The sequence below is a fragment of the Myotis nattereri genome (assembly GCF_964212035.1).
Source record: "Myotis nattereri genome assembly, chromosome: 2".
In the NCBI taxonomy this organism is placed as follows: Eukaryota; Metazoa; Chordata; class Mammalia; order Chiroptera; family Vespertilionidae; genus Myotis; species Myotis nattereri.
In genome coordinates this window covers 26,284,568-26,301,143 of record NC_138076.1, presented here as the reverse complement: position 1 = coordinate 26,301,143, position 16,576 = coordinate 26,284,568, and the positions used below count along the sequence as shown (strand labels likewise).

At 39.2% G+C, this 16,576-nt stretch overlaps 1 protein-coding gene across 1 annotated transcript in view; it reads left to right on the top strand.

Moving 5' to 3' along the window:
• KAT6A (lysine acetyltransferase 6A) overlaps window positions 1-16,576 on the top strand; it is a 131,098-nt gene that overhangs the window by 54,350 nt on the left and 60,172 nt on the right. The window contains exon 4 of the mRNA XM_081085002.1: window positions 15,628-15,736. Coding sequence (XP_080941128.1) covers window positions 15,628-15,736 — 109 coding nt within the window. The remainder of the gene's footprint in view (window positions 1-15,627; window positions 15,737-16,576) is intronic.

The following is a 16,576-nucleotide window of genomic DNA, read 5'->3' as shown; positions in this document are numbered from 1 at the left end:
ATTGAGTGATTAAGTTGAAGCTGTTTTGAGTATTGGACTTACAGTCAGAATATCTGTCTGACTTTGAATAACTTTAATCACTTTGTTAGTCATATATAGCCTTTCACAAGGATTTTTATTTTTAGTAAAATGAATACATAATGGTTTTTATTTATATTTATTTATTATATTTTTTTGTTAATAGTTCACCCAAGGAGGATAGTTTTCCCATTGATGTTTGAGAGGGAGGAAGGGAGGGGGAAGAGAGACAGAAAGAGAGAGAGAGAGAGAGAGAGAGAGAGAGAGAGAGAGAGAGAAAGAAAGAGAGAGAGAGAGAGAGAAAGGGGGGGAACATCGATGTGAGGCATCCTGACTGGGGCCGGGGATTGACCCTGCAACCCAGGCACATACCCATGATCAGGATTCCAACCCGAGACCCTTCACTGGGTGGGTCGACACTCTAACCACTGAGAAACACCGACTAGGACTATAATCCTATCTAATAAAAGAGAAACATGGTAATTATCGTACGACTGCTACCCTTCCCATTGGCTAATCAGGGCAATATGCAAATTAACTGCCAGCCAAGATGGTGGCCGGCAGCCAGGCAGCTTAAAGTGAACATAAGGCTTGCTTGCTTCAGTGACGGAGGACTCCAACGTTCCCCGCCTGCTGCTGCAGGCCTCTGAGCTGCTACTCTAAGCAACTATGTTATAAATATAGAAGCTAAACAAAACCCTAGAAACCTGCTTCAGTTAGCAGGATCGCAACATTGTTTCAAATACAGAAGGTAAACAAAGGCCAGAAACCTGCTTTCAGCAGCGGAGGCCTAAGAGCTGGAGCCAAGCCTCAAAGCTAAAGCTGGCCCAGAATTAAAAAAAAAGAAAAAAGGAGCGGTTGGGAGCTTCAGTCACCCGCCAGCCTGAAAACAGCCCTCAGCCCCTCACCCAGACTAGCCAGGCACCCCAGTGGGGACCCTCAACCTGATCCAGGCGGCGCCCCAACCCCCACCTCACGGGGCCTGCTCTGTGTGTGATGAGGTAGAGCCATAACCTCCCCATCAGCCCTGCCCTGAGTGTGACAGTGGCGGTGCCCCAACCCCCTGATCGGCCCTGCTCTGTGGGTGATAGAGGGCGGCGCCCCAACCCCCTGATCGGCCCTGCTCTGTGCGTGACAGGGGGTGGCGCCGCAACCTCCCCATCGACCCTGTCTTGAGTGTGACAGGGGCGGCACCCCAACCCCCCAATCGGCCCTACCCTGAGCGTGACTGAGGGTGGTGTCGCAACCTCCCAATCCGCCCTGCTCTGTGCATGACAGGGGGTGGCGCCCCAACTCCCCAATCGGCCCTGCTCTGAGCCTGACCGGGGGCTGGACCTAGGGATTGGGCCTGCCCTCTGCCACCCGGGAGCAGGCCTAAGCCAGCAGGTCGTTATCTCCCGAGGGGTCCCAGACTGCGAGAGGGCACAGGATGGGCTGAGGGACACCCCCCCCCCCCCAGTGCACAAATTTTTGTGCACCGGGCCTCTAGTCTACTTATATAAAAACCCTGGTTGTAACATCACAACCCAAAGCGTGACCAACCGGAAGGAAGTCAGTCCTGCCGGGGTTGTCTTGGAAATGGCTGCACCCTCCCCCCAGCTGTTTCCCGGAGCTGTTTCCAGTAAGGGCAAAGTTTGAGGCAGGAACCCGCCCTTGGAGTGTGGAGGCATATCTTTATAAAGTGTGCCGCACCAGCACGGCCAAGGGTGAACCTGAGTGGGGGCGGCTGGAAGGCTTAGAAAAGACAGACAAGATAATGAAAGCTGGGTTTCGGTGGGATGCTGCTTCTCTGAGAGACAGTGACGATGCCCACAGCCGTGTCTTTATTTTATAGCAGATGCCATGAGACAAAGTAAGGATGTGACCAAGATACTTACAACATTCTCCTGGGTTTCAATCCTATTAAATTACATGTACCTGAACTCTATCAAGCCTACATCACTCAGGCACGTGGAGCCATGTGTTTGGACCATAGGTTCAAGCTTACAACTATAGCTGTTGGCTATAATTGTGCTGGGAGGGCCCTGCCCTCCAAGTTGGGACTTGCACATGGCAATGAGAGGACTGTGCCCTCTCATCAGTCCAAGACTTGAACCTGTCCAAAACACTGTAGCGGCTCCCCACAATAAAGTTTTAATACATTATATTAGAGGTTGTGGTGGTACTGTTTTACCCACAGCGTCTACAGGAATTGCTGCAAATTTACTTCTCGGTGGAAAAACCTTTCATTCCCAATATAAATGACCAATTTCATTAAATGAAACTTCAATTTCTAGACTTGATATAAACAGTGAAGTTGCGAAAACTATTAAAAAGGCCCAACTTCTCATTTTTGATGAATGCATCATAGCATCCAGTCATGCTATAAAAGCCATAGACAGATTACTAAGAGAAATTATGAATTTGAATGTTGTATTTGGTGGGAAAGTTCTTGGAGGGAATTTTCGACAATGTCTCAGTATTGTATTGCATGCTATGGGATCGGCTATAGTACAAACAAGTTTAAAGTACTGCAATGTTTGTGGATGTTTCAGAAAGTTGTCTCTTACAACAAATGTGAGATCAGAGGACTCTGCTTATAGTGAATAGTTAGTAAAACTTGGAGATGGCAAACTTGATAGCAGTTTTCATTTAGGAATGGGTATTATTGAAATCCCCTGTGAAATGATTTGTAATGGATCTGTTATTGAAGCTACCTTTGGAAATAGTATATCTATAGATAATATTAAAAATATATCTAAACATGCAATTCTTTGTCCAAAAAAATGAGCATGTTCAAAAATTAAATGAAGACATTTTGAATATACTTCATGGAGATTTTCACACATATTTGAGTGATGATTCCATTGATTCAACAGATGATGCTGAAAAGGAACATTTTGCCATCGAATTTCTTAATAGTATTACTCCTTCGGGAATGCTGTGTCATAAATTAAAATGGAAAGTGGTGCAATCATGCTATTGAGAAATCTTAATAGTAAATGGGGTCTTTGTAATGGTACCAGATTTATTATCAAAAGATTACGACCTGACATTATCGAAGCTGAAGTATTAACAGGATCTGCAGAGGGAGAGGTTGTTCTGATTCCAAGAATTGATTTGTCCCCGTCTGACACTGGCCTCCCATTTAAATTAATTCAACGGCAGTTTCCTGTGATGCCAGCATTTGCTATGATTATTAATAAATCACAAGGACAAATTCTAGACAGAGTAGGAATATTCCTACCTGAACCCATTTTTGCACATGGTCAGTTATATGTTGCTTTCTCTCGAGTTTGAAGAGCATGTGACATTACAGTTAAAGTTCTAAATACTTCATCACAAGGGAAATTAGTCAAGCACTCTGGAAGTGTTTTCACTCTTAATGTGGTGTACAGGGAGATATTAGAATGAGTTGAATCACTTTATCAGTCATTGTTTGTATCACTGTTGTATTCATATCATGTTTTTGTCATTTTTATATCATGCCTCTGTTGCTGTTATTATTTTCATATACATTTGACTAATTTCCATTCATCTTTCACACTTCTATTATAGAGAAAGGGCAAATAGCAATATTAAAATATTTCTGCTAATTAATTCCCTTTTAATGTGCACGAATTTTGTGCACTGGGCTATAAAGATCCCTTCCAGTTTCGAACATCATACCTTCTATTAGATATGTGTTATTATTTTGGTAGGTCTTGAGGAAAATGATGCTGTTTGCCACTTTGTTCAAGTGTTACTTTAAACCAGCGGTTCTCAACCTGTGGGTCGCAACCCCTTTGGGGGTCGAACAACCCTTTCACAGGGGTCGCTTAAGACCATCGGAAAACACATATATAATTACATATTGTTTTTGTGACGAATCACTATGCTTTAATTATGTTCAATTTGTAACAATGAAAATATATTCTGCATATCAGATACTTACATTATGATTCATAACAGTAGCAAAATTACAGTCATGAAGTAGCAACAAAAATAATTTTATGATTGGGGGTCACCACCACATGAGGAACTATATTAAAGGGTCGCGGCATTAGAAAGGTTGAGAACCACTGCTTTAAACCATGGGCAGAATAATGCCCACAATTACAATCTCTTAAAAAAGTAATGAAGCCCTGACTAGTTTGGCTCAGTGGATAGAGCATCGGCCTGCGGACTGAAGGGTTCCAGGTTCGATTCCAGTCAAGGGCATGTACCTTGGTTGCGGGCGCATCCCCAGTGGGGAGTGTGCAGGAGGCAGCTGATCGATGTTTCTCTTTCATCGATGTTTCTAACTCTCTATCCCTCTCCCTTCCTCTCTGTAAAAAAATCAATAAAATATATTTTTTTAAAAAAAGTAATGAACATGAAAGTCTTGTTGAATATCTTGCTCCTTCAGAACCATCACTTTATATACAAAGTGGCACCAAAGTAGGTTTACAGTTGTTCATATGGAAAATAAAACACTAATTAATAAATAATAATACAAGAATAAACTTTCCCGTACTCACAGCTGTAAACCTACTTTGGCCCCACCTGGTATTTTTAGTATAGAGAAGATTATTTTTCTAATGCTCTTATACTCAAGTACCACTACATAATTGTTTTAAGTGGGTAATGTGCAGTGTGGTAAATATGTGTGTACAAAACAACGGTATGAATCTAAATGCAGTAATGTAAATATCATATATAGAAAATCTATTAGTCTACAGAAAATTTTAATCACCTTGCTTTTTATTTTGGATATTAAAACAAAAAGTTACCCTGACTTGAACGTGACATTTGGCCCAGTCGGTGTGGCTCAGTGTTTGAGCATTGACCTATGAACCAGGAGGTCACTGTTCAATTCCTAGCCAGGGCATATGCCCAGGTGTGGTCTCCATCCCCAGTGTGGGACATGCAGGAGGTAGCCGATCAGTGATTCTCTCTCATCATTGATGTTTTTCTCTCTCCTTCTGCCCTCCTCTTTGGAATCAATAAAAATATATTTTAAAAAAGAAAGAAAAGTGGCAGTTGGTCACTTAACCAAAATAAGCTTTGAAGAATAGTTTTGAAAAGAGATATAGGAAATAGCATTTATAGGTGCCTCTTTTGAGTTACCGTCCCATAACTTTATCCCATCATATCTTCATGAGAACTTGAAAAGTAGGTATGTTGTACTGTTTCACATCAAAGAGGTTCAGTAATTTGGCCAAAGTGATGCCATAAGTGGCAGAATCCAGTTTCTTAAGCTCTGCTGAGCTGAGACAGGGATACAAAGGACTCTTTGAGGGTTGGGGTAAAATAACTTAGGGAAAGAGCATGAAGTATGATCTCTGAAGACAAGTGAGTAGGTTGGGAGTAGAGGAAGATGGTGTGAGAAAAGCAGTTTGGTAAATGGTGGAGGGAATTGAAGAATAGCCTATAGGAGTTGGCAGTTGGTATATGTTGTGTAAGTTTTGAGCCAGGCAAGTAACTGGGTAAAAGAACATAACATTTTAGGGGTATTAATCTGATAGGAATGTATAGAAAAAATAATCAAAAACTAGAGAAGATTGCATGTGGTAATAGGGGAGAGCCATCTATGTATATAAAAGCATAATATGTTAAGTGGGCAACCAATCAGTCCACCATTCGGTCAACCGCTCAACCAGTTGCTATGATGCGCACTGACCACCAGGGGGCAGACTCTCCAACCGACAGGTTAGCTTGCTGCTGGGGTCCATTCTATCGGGACTGGGCAAGATGGGCCAGACACGGCCTGGAGCCAACCTCCTGCGGTCCCTCCCTGGCCTCTAAAATATTTCTCGTAATTAATTTTCTTTCAGTGTGCATAAATTTGTGCACTGGGCCTCTAGTAAGTATATAAAAGAAAGGAAAGGACCACAAATGAAAAAAGAGACAGTAATAACTTGGCAGTATCATAATTAGATGAATGAAGGAAATTATATGTCACTGATAAACAGAAAGTGGAGCTTTCAAATAACTGATGAATATGTGAAAGAAAGTTAACTCTGCAGTCTTAGTATAGAATTTAAATTCAGCTAATGTGCATACTATCATTTTTGATGTCACCTCTGATTAGGAAATAGAAAATTTTTATAGTATCTTGACAGATGATTGCTTTTTCATCTAAATTTATAGTAATCTATGTGCATAGTAAAAATGTAAATTGAAATTGATCATTACTGATCTAATTATAACATTAACTTACTTTCACCAATAATCTTGTTATTGTATCTAATTGTAGAAGTCATTGAATGAACTCATCATAATAAAATTGAATTCAATTTAGTAATCCTATTAAGGCTTTGTAATGGCTAATGGGTTGTGTTGGAACTGATTAAAATTATACAAGATTACCTTATTGTAGATTATAAATAATGGAAAAGGAATTATTTTCCAGGCAATTCATGTTGTTTTATTATTATATATCTTATAATTGTATACTTTTGAGGAAAAGATTATTCTAAAAATATATTTAATAAGGAGCCATAGATTGCTTGATAGTATATGGAAGCCGACGAATTTAAGGAGATTAAATCCTACCCAACTACACTTCCCCTGAAGATCATTGAACTTTGGAGGAGAGGCTTTAAGCCAGTTACTAATAAACCTATTTGAAGCCAAGCATGGTTTTGTTGTATATTAATTTCAATATATGTGCAAGACATATGAAGTGAAATTAAGAGGTCTAGGGTGATTTCTGATTCTCTAGTGCTGTCTTTCTTTTTTTTTAAATTTTTTTAAAAAAAATTTTTTTATATATATTTTATTGATTTTTCACAGAGAGGAAGGGAGAGGGATAGAGAGTCAGAAACATCGATGAGAGAGAAACATCGACCAGCTGCCTCCTGCACATCTCCCACTGGGGATATGCCCACAACCCATGTACATGCCCTTGACCGAATCGAACCCGGGACCCCTCAGTCCGCAGGCCGACTCTCTATCCACTGAGCCAAACCGGTTTCGGCTAGTGCTGTCTTTCTTGAAAAGATAAAGAAGAGTTGAATTCTAAACTGTCGGAAAGGATTTGAGAGGAGCATGAGTTCGCTCAAGGCCATTAATAGTGAAGGAATGAAAAGCTGGGTAAAACTGAGAGGAGCATTTGCCTGACTTGAAGAGAACAGTGTATTTTGTTACCTTTCTCAACAAAGTATTAGTTTCCTAAAGTGAACTCTATGTGCCAGTTTGTTTCCCTTATAATATTAGAAATAACCAAATGCTGCAAATATTCTCTCAAAAGGCTTACTTTTGAGTTTTTGGGTAAGTGGATAATGGGAATAGTATTTGTTTTCTAATTATTTTGTGTAGATCTTTTGCATATTTACTGACATTTATAAATGCTTTGAAAATGTGAGTACTTATTTTTAATTTTTGTTATATTACAGTGCTTACCAAACAATAATATTTGCCAGACTTCTTATGCTTTGGATAGTATTTTGAAAGTCTAGCAATATTTGTTTTCCCCATGTTCAGTCACTGAGCACCATTTTGGTTTCCTTCACTATGCCATGACTAAGAATACTTCAGTTTTCCATTTTACTAAGCTAAGACTTACCTCTTTATCCTTTTTGTTTTTTATTCTACATAATAAAGCCATTCTTTTAGCTTTTTAGTATATATTTTAGTACTTTAGCAGTAGGTATTATCAACTAATAAATGATATCTCAGCTGAAAAGTATTTGTTTCAAGTTGAAGAAAATTAATTGGCAGTTAAATTTAACTGCAAGGTTTTGTTATTCTGCCCCTTATTATGTAAAAATATATTAAAATTATATTTTTATTGATTTCAGAGAGGAAGGAAAAGGGAGAGAGAAGTAGAAACATCAGTGATGAGAGAGAATCATTGATTGCTGCTTTCTGCACACACATCCCCAAACACAAACACCCACCCACACCCCGACACACACCTGGGGCATATGCCCTGACCAGGAATTGAACTGTAACCTCCTGGTTCATAGGTTGATGTTCAACCACTGACCATGCCAGCGGGGCTCAAAGCTTGTACTTTTTTAATTTTTTAAATCTTTATTGTTCAGATTATTACAGTTGTTCCTTTTCCTCCCCATATCTCCTCTCCACTCAGTTCCCACCCCACCTTTTGCCCTTACCCCCCCACTGTCCTCGTCCATAGGTGTACGCTGTTTATCCAGTCTCTTCCCACCCCCCACACCCCTTCCCCCCGAGAATTGTCAGTCCACTCCCTTTCTATGTCCCTGCTTCTATTATATTCACCAGTTTATTCTGTTCATCAGATTTTTTATTCACTTGATTTTTAGATTCACTTGTTGATAGATAAGTATTTGTTGTCACTTTGTTCATAATTTTTATCTTTTTCTTCTTCCTCTTCTTAAAGAATACTCTTCAGCATCTCATATAATACTGGTTTGGTGGTGATGAACTCCTTTAGTTTTTCCTTGTCTGTGAAGCTGTTTATCTGACCTTCAATTCTAAATGATAGCTTTGCTGGGTAGAGTAATCTTGGTTGTAGGTCTTTGCTATTCGTCACTTTGAATATTTCTTGCTACTCCCTTCTGGCCTGCATAGTTTCTGTTGAGAAATCAGCTGACAGTTGTATGGGCACTCCCTTGTAGGTAACTGTTTTTCTCTTGCTGCTTTTAATATTAAAAGTCTGTACTTTTTAAACAATAACTCCCCATTCTCCCCTTTTCCTCCCAGCTTCTAGTAACCTCTAATCTACTTTCTGTCTATATGAATTTAACTACTCTAGGTATCTCATATAAGTGAAATCATATAATATTTTCCTTTTGTGGTATACCACTTGATTTAAAAAATAGGTTTAGTAATTATAGTTGAACCTAAGTCCCTGCCCCCCCCCCCAAATTTTCTTTTTTAGAGAGAGAGATAGAGGGAGAGGAAGAGAAAGAGAGAAACATCCATGGGCTGCCTCCTTGCACGCCCCCTACCAGGGATTGAGCCCACAGCCCAGGCATGTCCCCTGACCTGGAGTTGAACCAGCAACTTTTTGGTGCATGGGATGATGTCCTACCCATTGAGCAATACCATCTAGGGCTGAAACAAAGTTTTGAAGTTTATAATGCTTTATAGATATTTTGTATTTAACTCTAAAGAAGAATGATGTGACCTTCTTTTTGGTTGTTTTGTTAAACTTCATTGGAAGATTTTTTCCCCCCCCATTGATTTTGAGAGAGACTGGAAGGGAGGAAGGGAGGAAGGAAGGGAGAGACAGACAGACAGACACACACACACACAGATGTGAAAGAGAGAGACACATTGATTGGTTGTGTCTCACATATGCTCGGACCAGGGGCTGGGGATCGAACCTGCAACCCAGGTATGTGCCCTTGACTAGAAATTGAACCTGAGACCCTTCTGTGCGCTAGCTGTCACTCTTAACAACTTAGCCACACTGGCCAAGGCTCTATGGTATCTTAACTCCTTATACTTTCAGTGTGTCAGCTCCTTCTGCTTATGATGTCCTCAACTTTGTGGCCAACCATTAGAGATCTTTGCATTTGCATTCTAGTGGACCTCACTCTGTGGTTTATCTTGGCAGTCTACAGTTCTCTGGTTATTTTGTCAGTCAAAAGGCTTCAGAGGTGTTAAGAAAACTTGTATAAACAGTTTGATTGGAAATGCTACAAATGGATTCTTTCTGATTTTGACTTTATTGTTATGGTTGAATAACAATTTTATTTCCCATCACTAATTGTTTCCCTACCACCTTCCACATAGAGATTTCCAGATTTGTTCTGCTCTCTGTGTAGATGCCCAAACCCATACTTATCTACTTCTCTTTAAGCAAGTGACATTGCCTTCTATTTTAGTGAAAAGATAGAGGCAGTTTTGCAGGGACTTCATCAACTTTTCTCTTGTGTTTTGAATTTATTCTCTATGTTAATACATACTTTTCTGATTCTTTTTTTTTTTTTATTGGTTAAAGTATTACAAAGGGTATTACATATGTGTCCTTTTTTTCCCCCCGCCCTAGACAGTCCCCCAGCCTCCCCTATTCCCCAGTGTCTTATGTCCATTGGTTATGCTTATATGCATGCATACAAGTCCTTTAGTTGATCTCTTACCCCCCTACCTCCTGCCCCCCAACCCTCCCCGGCCTTCCCGCTGCAGTTTGACAATCTGTTTGAGGCAGCTCTGCCTCTGTATCTATTATTGTTCAAACGTTTATAATGGTCTCTATTATCCATGAATGAGTGAGATCATGTGGTATGTTTCCTTCATTGACTGGCTTATGTCACTTAGCATAATGCTCTCCAGTTCCATCCATGACGTTGCATACTTTTCTGATTCTATCTTGCCTGAAGAATGTGTATTCATTTTCCATTTTGATAGGATGGTGGTTTTCATTAACTCTGTTCTTGGACCTAGCCAATCTCACCTCACAATTTTCTTAATCAGCTATCACTTTCTCATGCTGTATCTAACCAATTCCTGCCCCACTTTTAGCTGGTGATTTTACTTCCTACTTTCCAGAAATAATGAGGCTACCAAAAATTAGCACTATCAACTTTTCCCATTTACAGATAATTCTATATCACTATACTACTAAGGCTAGTCCCTTTACTTATACTTTAAAATTCATCCTCTTTTGAGAAGGGGTATGTGTCGGGGGTAGTAGGAGGTAAAGGGAGTCAAATATATGGTGATGGAAGATGATTTTACTTTGAGTGGTGGGAACACAAAACTATATGAAGAGCACGTATCATAGAAATGTACACTTGCAACCTATATTATCTTTATTAATCAACTAGAGGCCCGGTGCATGAAATTCATGCAAGGGGCTCGGCCCTTGCAGCCCCAGCCAGCCTTCGCAGCCCCTTGCAGCCCTGGCCGGCCCTCGCGGCCCTTTGCAGCCCTTGCAGCCCCTCGCATCCCTTTGCAGCCCTGGCCGGCCCTCACAGCCCCTCATAGCCCCAGCCAGCCCTCACAGCTCCGGCTTCATCTGGAAGGTCATTGGGACAGTTGTCCAGAATGTTGTCTGGACGGTCGTTTGGCTGTTCAGTCTAATTAGCATATTAGCTCTTTATTATATAAGATGTCACTTCAATAAATTTAATTTAAAAATTATCCCTAAAAAATAATTGAAAAAACAAGTTCATCTACTTTAAACCAGTGTTATCCAGTAGACCTTTCTGCAATGATGGAATTGTTCTGTATTTGTGTGTCTAATACCATAGCCACTAGCCATATATGACTATTAAGCACTTGAAATGTAGCTAATGTGGCTGAGGAATTAATTTAACTCTATTTTATTTTTAATTTAATCCCATTTTATAGTGCCTACCATATTGAACGGTGCAGCTCTAAATCTTACTATATAATATGTTCCTGTTATTTCTTGTTTCTTGAATCTTTGACCAGGTTGAGTCTTCTCTTCCATATTTTAAATAGGTTAAATCTTTCTCACTTTAAATACCTCAAACACATCAAAACTCTTTGCCATTTCTTTTTTTGCTTTCTCCTGTTTGGCCTCTATCCCTTTATGGTAGTATGGTAGTATGACTTTAGTTCTTACTCTGTCACTGAAAATGTGCTCTTGTAGTGAGTTCTCCAACTATTTCTCAATTGTAGAATCCACTAGATACTTTATCTTTCCAATATTGTTGATTGCTCTCTGCTTCTTGAAATTGTGTTATCACTTCTCATGATCTGTCTTCTCTTACAGCGGTCCTTTTTCTTTTTCTCTGATGTTTCTAAATGTTGCTATTCCTTTATTTCAGACTTCATCCCACTTCTCCACTCCCTTCTCCTTACTGTTTAGCATGTTCTACCCACTCCACCTTCTCACTGGGTGATAACTTACCTGCAAGTTGATGTCTTTTAAATCTATCTATAGCTTACTCTCTATTCTAAGTTCCAAACTGCAATGTCTCAGTCATCATTGGTATTTCTTCTAGAATATTCCAAAGGTATCGCAGTCCTACACTAAAACGTTCATTAATTTAAATTGAACTTTCTAACTAAAATATACATACATAACAGTACACAGATTGTAAGCCTATAACTTAATTATTACATAATTAAAGTATATGAAACCACCATCCAGGTCAAGAAAAAGAACATTACCAGACCTCATTAAGCCTTTTATTTTATTTTATTTTTATTTTTATTGATATCAGAGAGGGAGAGAGAGATGGAAACATCAGTGATGAGAGAGAATCACTGATCGGCTGCCTCCTTCACGCCCCCTATGGGGGATTGAGCCCACAACCCGGGCATGTGACCTTGACTGGAATCGAACCCGGGACCTTTCAGTCCCCAGGCCAACGTTCTATCCACTGAGCCAAACCATCTAGGGCTCAGTAAGCCTTTTTCTAAAGCACTACCTATTTTCTCCCTAAAGGTATAACCACTGTCCTGACATACAACAACATAGAACTGTTTTTGAACTTTATGTATGTAAACAGTATGATACAGTATACAGTTGTGCAAAAGTAGATTTACGGTTGTGAGTACATGAAACACAGAGTTTATTCTTATAGTATTTATTAATTATTGTGTTATTTTCCATACAAACAACCATAAACCTACTTTTGCCCACTCCTGTATATTCTTTTTAAAAGAATATATGTCTTATTGATTTTTTACAGAGAGGAAGGGAGAAGGATAGAGAGTTAGAAACATCGATGAGAGAGAAACATAGATCAGCTGCCTCCTGCACACCCCCTACTGGGGATGTGCCCACAACCAAGGTACATGCCCTTGACCGGAATCAAACCTGGGACCCTTTAGTCCGCAGGCCAATACTCTATCCACTGAGCCAAACCGGTTAGGGCTGTATATTCTTTCGTGTCCATTCTTCCATTCATTCCATGTTATTGGTTGTAATTTATTTTCATTACTGTTAAATATTTTACTGTATGGATATAGCACAATTTATGTGTGCAACCATTGCTAGTTATTTGGCTAAGTTTTGAGTAAATTTTGTTATGAATAATGCTGCTCTGATCATTTTTGTATATGTTTTGTTATTCATGTGTATTCACTTCATTTGGGTAGATAGGAGTGGAAGTGCTGGATCATATGGTATGTCTATGTTAACACATTTTGTACCGCTCAGGAGTTTTCTCGTGTTTCACGCGCCATCTGTTAAGGACCACTCACGAGTGTTCTTGTTTTTCATGCCCATGGAAAAAGGAGCGAATCTAGATACTTATGTAAATTTTGTTTGGTCCCTCTTCATAGAGGAAAATGTTTTACGCAGTACCATACGTTAAAAAAGTACTAGGAGCTTTGTTTAATTGTTTAATTGTTTTTGTAAATAAAAATGTTATAATTATTGAAAAACAACACCTAAAGTGCATTATGATGATTTAAATAACGTGCAGTTTGCCCCAAAACGTGGGGTCCCTGGCGTATGTCTTAGAGATTTCTATGCGGTACGCAATGTGTTAAATTCTAGTAGATAATGTCACATAGTTTTCAGAGTGTTTTTTTCAATTTATATTCTAGTTAGCAATGTAGGAGAGTTCTTGTTCCATTTTCTTATTAGCACTTACTGTTGCCAGTCTTCACAATTTCAGCCATTCTTAAATATCTACTTTGTTGATGGCTAAAGAGGTTGAGCATCTTTTCTTGGCCACATATATTATTCATGTATTTTCTGTTGTGAATTACCAGTTGAAGTCTTCTGCCTACTTTTCTATTGTCTGTCTTTTTCTTGCTGATATGTAAGAATTCTTTAAATGTTCTGAATATAAGCCATTGGTTAAATATGTTGTAGGATCTTTCATTCTGTGGCTTACATTTTAACATCTTTAATGGTGTCCAAGTCTTCCATCTTTCTTACTGTGCTCCCCACTGTAAATCAGTTAGCCATCAAATCCTGCCAATTCTGTCTTTTAAATATTGTTTCTCTCTCTTCTCCATTCCTTTTGCCAATGCCTTAATACAAACTCTCGTTACTCCTGGCCTGGATTATAGATCCTGTTCCTTCAAATCCATTTTCAACTGCTTTTTAGAATGACTTTTCTAAATTTAAGTCTTTGTCATACTATTCCTCTGCTTAAAATCTCATGGTACTTAGAGGTTATAGTATAAAGATCAAACCTCATGAACTTGCTTCTGCCTTCTCTCTAGGCCTTCTTTAGTGTTTACTTCAAGTTTCTATTCTTGGATGAAGTCTTCTTAGCTCAGGAGTACTATTAGTTTGCTTGTAACACCTTCAACTGAAAGATATTACCATCTTTTTAGTTAAGTTAGTCATGTTTAAATTTTTTTTTCCTGTCACTTTTACAAGTAGTTGATTTCTAAGTCTGTAGCAATTTTTTCTATTTCATTTACTTTTTGGTTCAGATTATCTTGTCTTCACCAGACTATTATAACCACTATTTTGATTTTCCTCCATATGTCTTTGATACTGCTACTGGAATTATTTTTCTTGGTTTATACCTCAGGCTTCATGAATAGAAAAAGGAAGATATTTTCCTCAAATACAAGTTATCATCTCTTGGTTCAGTTTTCCTGTAGGATAAAGCCCAACTTTACATAACATTCAGTGGCAGTCTTCACAAAGTGATCTAATTCCCTACCCTAATACCCCTAAGCTTATCACAGAAACCATATCCTTTAAGCACTGGCCTTAGCAGACTGCACACCTGAGTTCATCTTGTTTATACTACCTGTATTGCCTTTCTTTCCATCCTTGGGGTGAGGTGGACAATGCAGTAGACAGAGGAACATAGGTTTAAACTTGCTTTTTTAACAGTTATTATCTAACTAGAGGCCCGATGCACGAAATTCGTGAAGAGTAGGCCTTCCTTCACCTGGCTGCTGGCACTGGCTTCCCTCTGGCACCTGGGACCTGGGCTTCCCTCCAGCCATCAGCAGGCACCCAGGACCCGGGCTTCCCTCGCAGCCCCGGCTTCGTCTGGAAGGTTGTCTGGTCTAATTAGCATATTACGCTTTTATTATAGATATCCTTGGACAAATTTCTTAAGATCTGGTACCATAGTATTTGTACTTGATACATGTTGTCTTCCTCTTTCAACTCTTCCAAAGCATAATTAGAATTTATCTTTCTCATTTATACAGAACACTAGTTTCTCTCTTATAGCACTTAATGTCGTCTGCTTTATATAATGGTTAATTGTATATATATTATCACTCTTCTTTTACAACACATGCCTTTTAAGGAACTGATATTGTGATTTCTTGCACTTAATTCAGTTGAATTATTTATTTAATCTTAGGTGAAGGATTTGCTTTATTTAATCCATACTGTGTCATTTAGTTCCTAAATGACCAACATGATAGGGATATGATTTTTTTGAACCAAAGTTGTCACTACAAGGACCAATTTTTTAGAGATTTAGGAGAGTGGTTTATTTGTCCTAAAGTTACATGTAACTATTTCTTTTAGGGATTTATTTATTCATTCATTAAATACATTTTTATTGATTTCAGAGAAGAAGGGGGATAGATATAGAAACATCAATGATGGGAGATAATCACTGATTGGCTGCCTCCTGCATGCCCCGCAACCTGGGCATGTGTCTTGGCCAGGAATCAAACCATGATGACCTGATTCATAGGTGGATGGTCAACCACTGAGCCACACTGGCCGGGCTTTTATAGGAATTTTAAAGTATAATTTTAATGTGTTTAAATTAATGCTAAGAAAAAGTACTGTTGCCTGAATATTTGTGCTTTTCTTTACAGCCAATTGCTGAACCAATTCCCATCTGTAGTTTCTGTCTTGGTACAAAAGAACAAAACCGAGAAAAGAAGCCAGAAGAACTTATCTCCTGTGCTGACTGTGGCAACAGTGGTATGTGGATCCTTTCTATCCCTCCCTCCCTTCTTTCCTTTCTTCCTTCCTTCCAAATAATAGTTTATTGATTTTTAGACTTTTCAAAGAATAGTTTACTGATTTTTAGGGAGGGAGGGAGAGAGAGAAACATTGATCAGCTGCCTCCTGCATGCCCCCTTTGGGGGATCGAGCCCACAACCTGGGCATATGCCCTGACTGGGAATTGAACTGGCAACCTTTTGGTACATGGGACGACGCCCAACCACTGAGCCACACTGGGTGGGGTCCCTCTGTTTTTTTCTAACACATGCTATCAAAGATATTCTTGGTCTACATTTTAAGAACTTACAAGGCTAGTCCTGGCCAGCTTGCTCAGTTGGTTAGAGCATTGTTCCAATACTCCAAGGTTGTGGTTTCAAAACGATCCCTAGACAGGGCACATACAAGAATTAATTGATGAATGAATAAATAAGTGGAACAACAAATAGTTGTCTGTCTGTCTCTCTAAAAAAATCAGTTATAAAGAAGAACTTAATCATCAACAAATCAAGCAACGACAAGTGTTGGCGAGGTTGTGGAGAAAAGGGAATCCTTGTACACTGCTGGTGGGAATGGAGATAGATTGGTGCAGCAACTGTGGAAAACAGTATGGAGTTTCCTTAGTAAATTAAAAATGGAACTCCCATTTGACCCTGTCATCCCACTTCTAGGAATATATTGTAAGAAACCTAAAACACTCATCAGAAAGAACATATGCACCCCTATATTCATAGCAGTGCAATTTATAACACTAAGACTTGGAAACAGCCTAAGTGCCCATCAGCAGATGAGTGGATTAAACAACTATGGTACATTTAC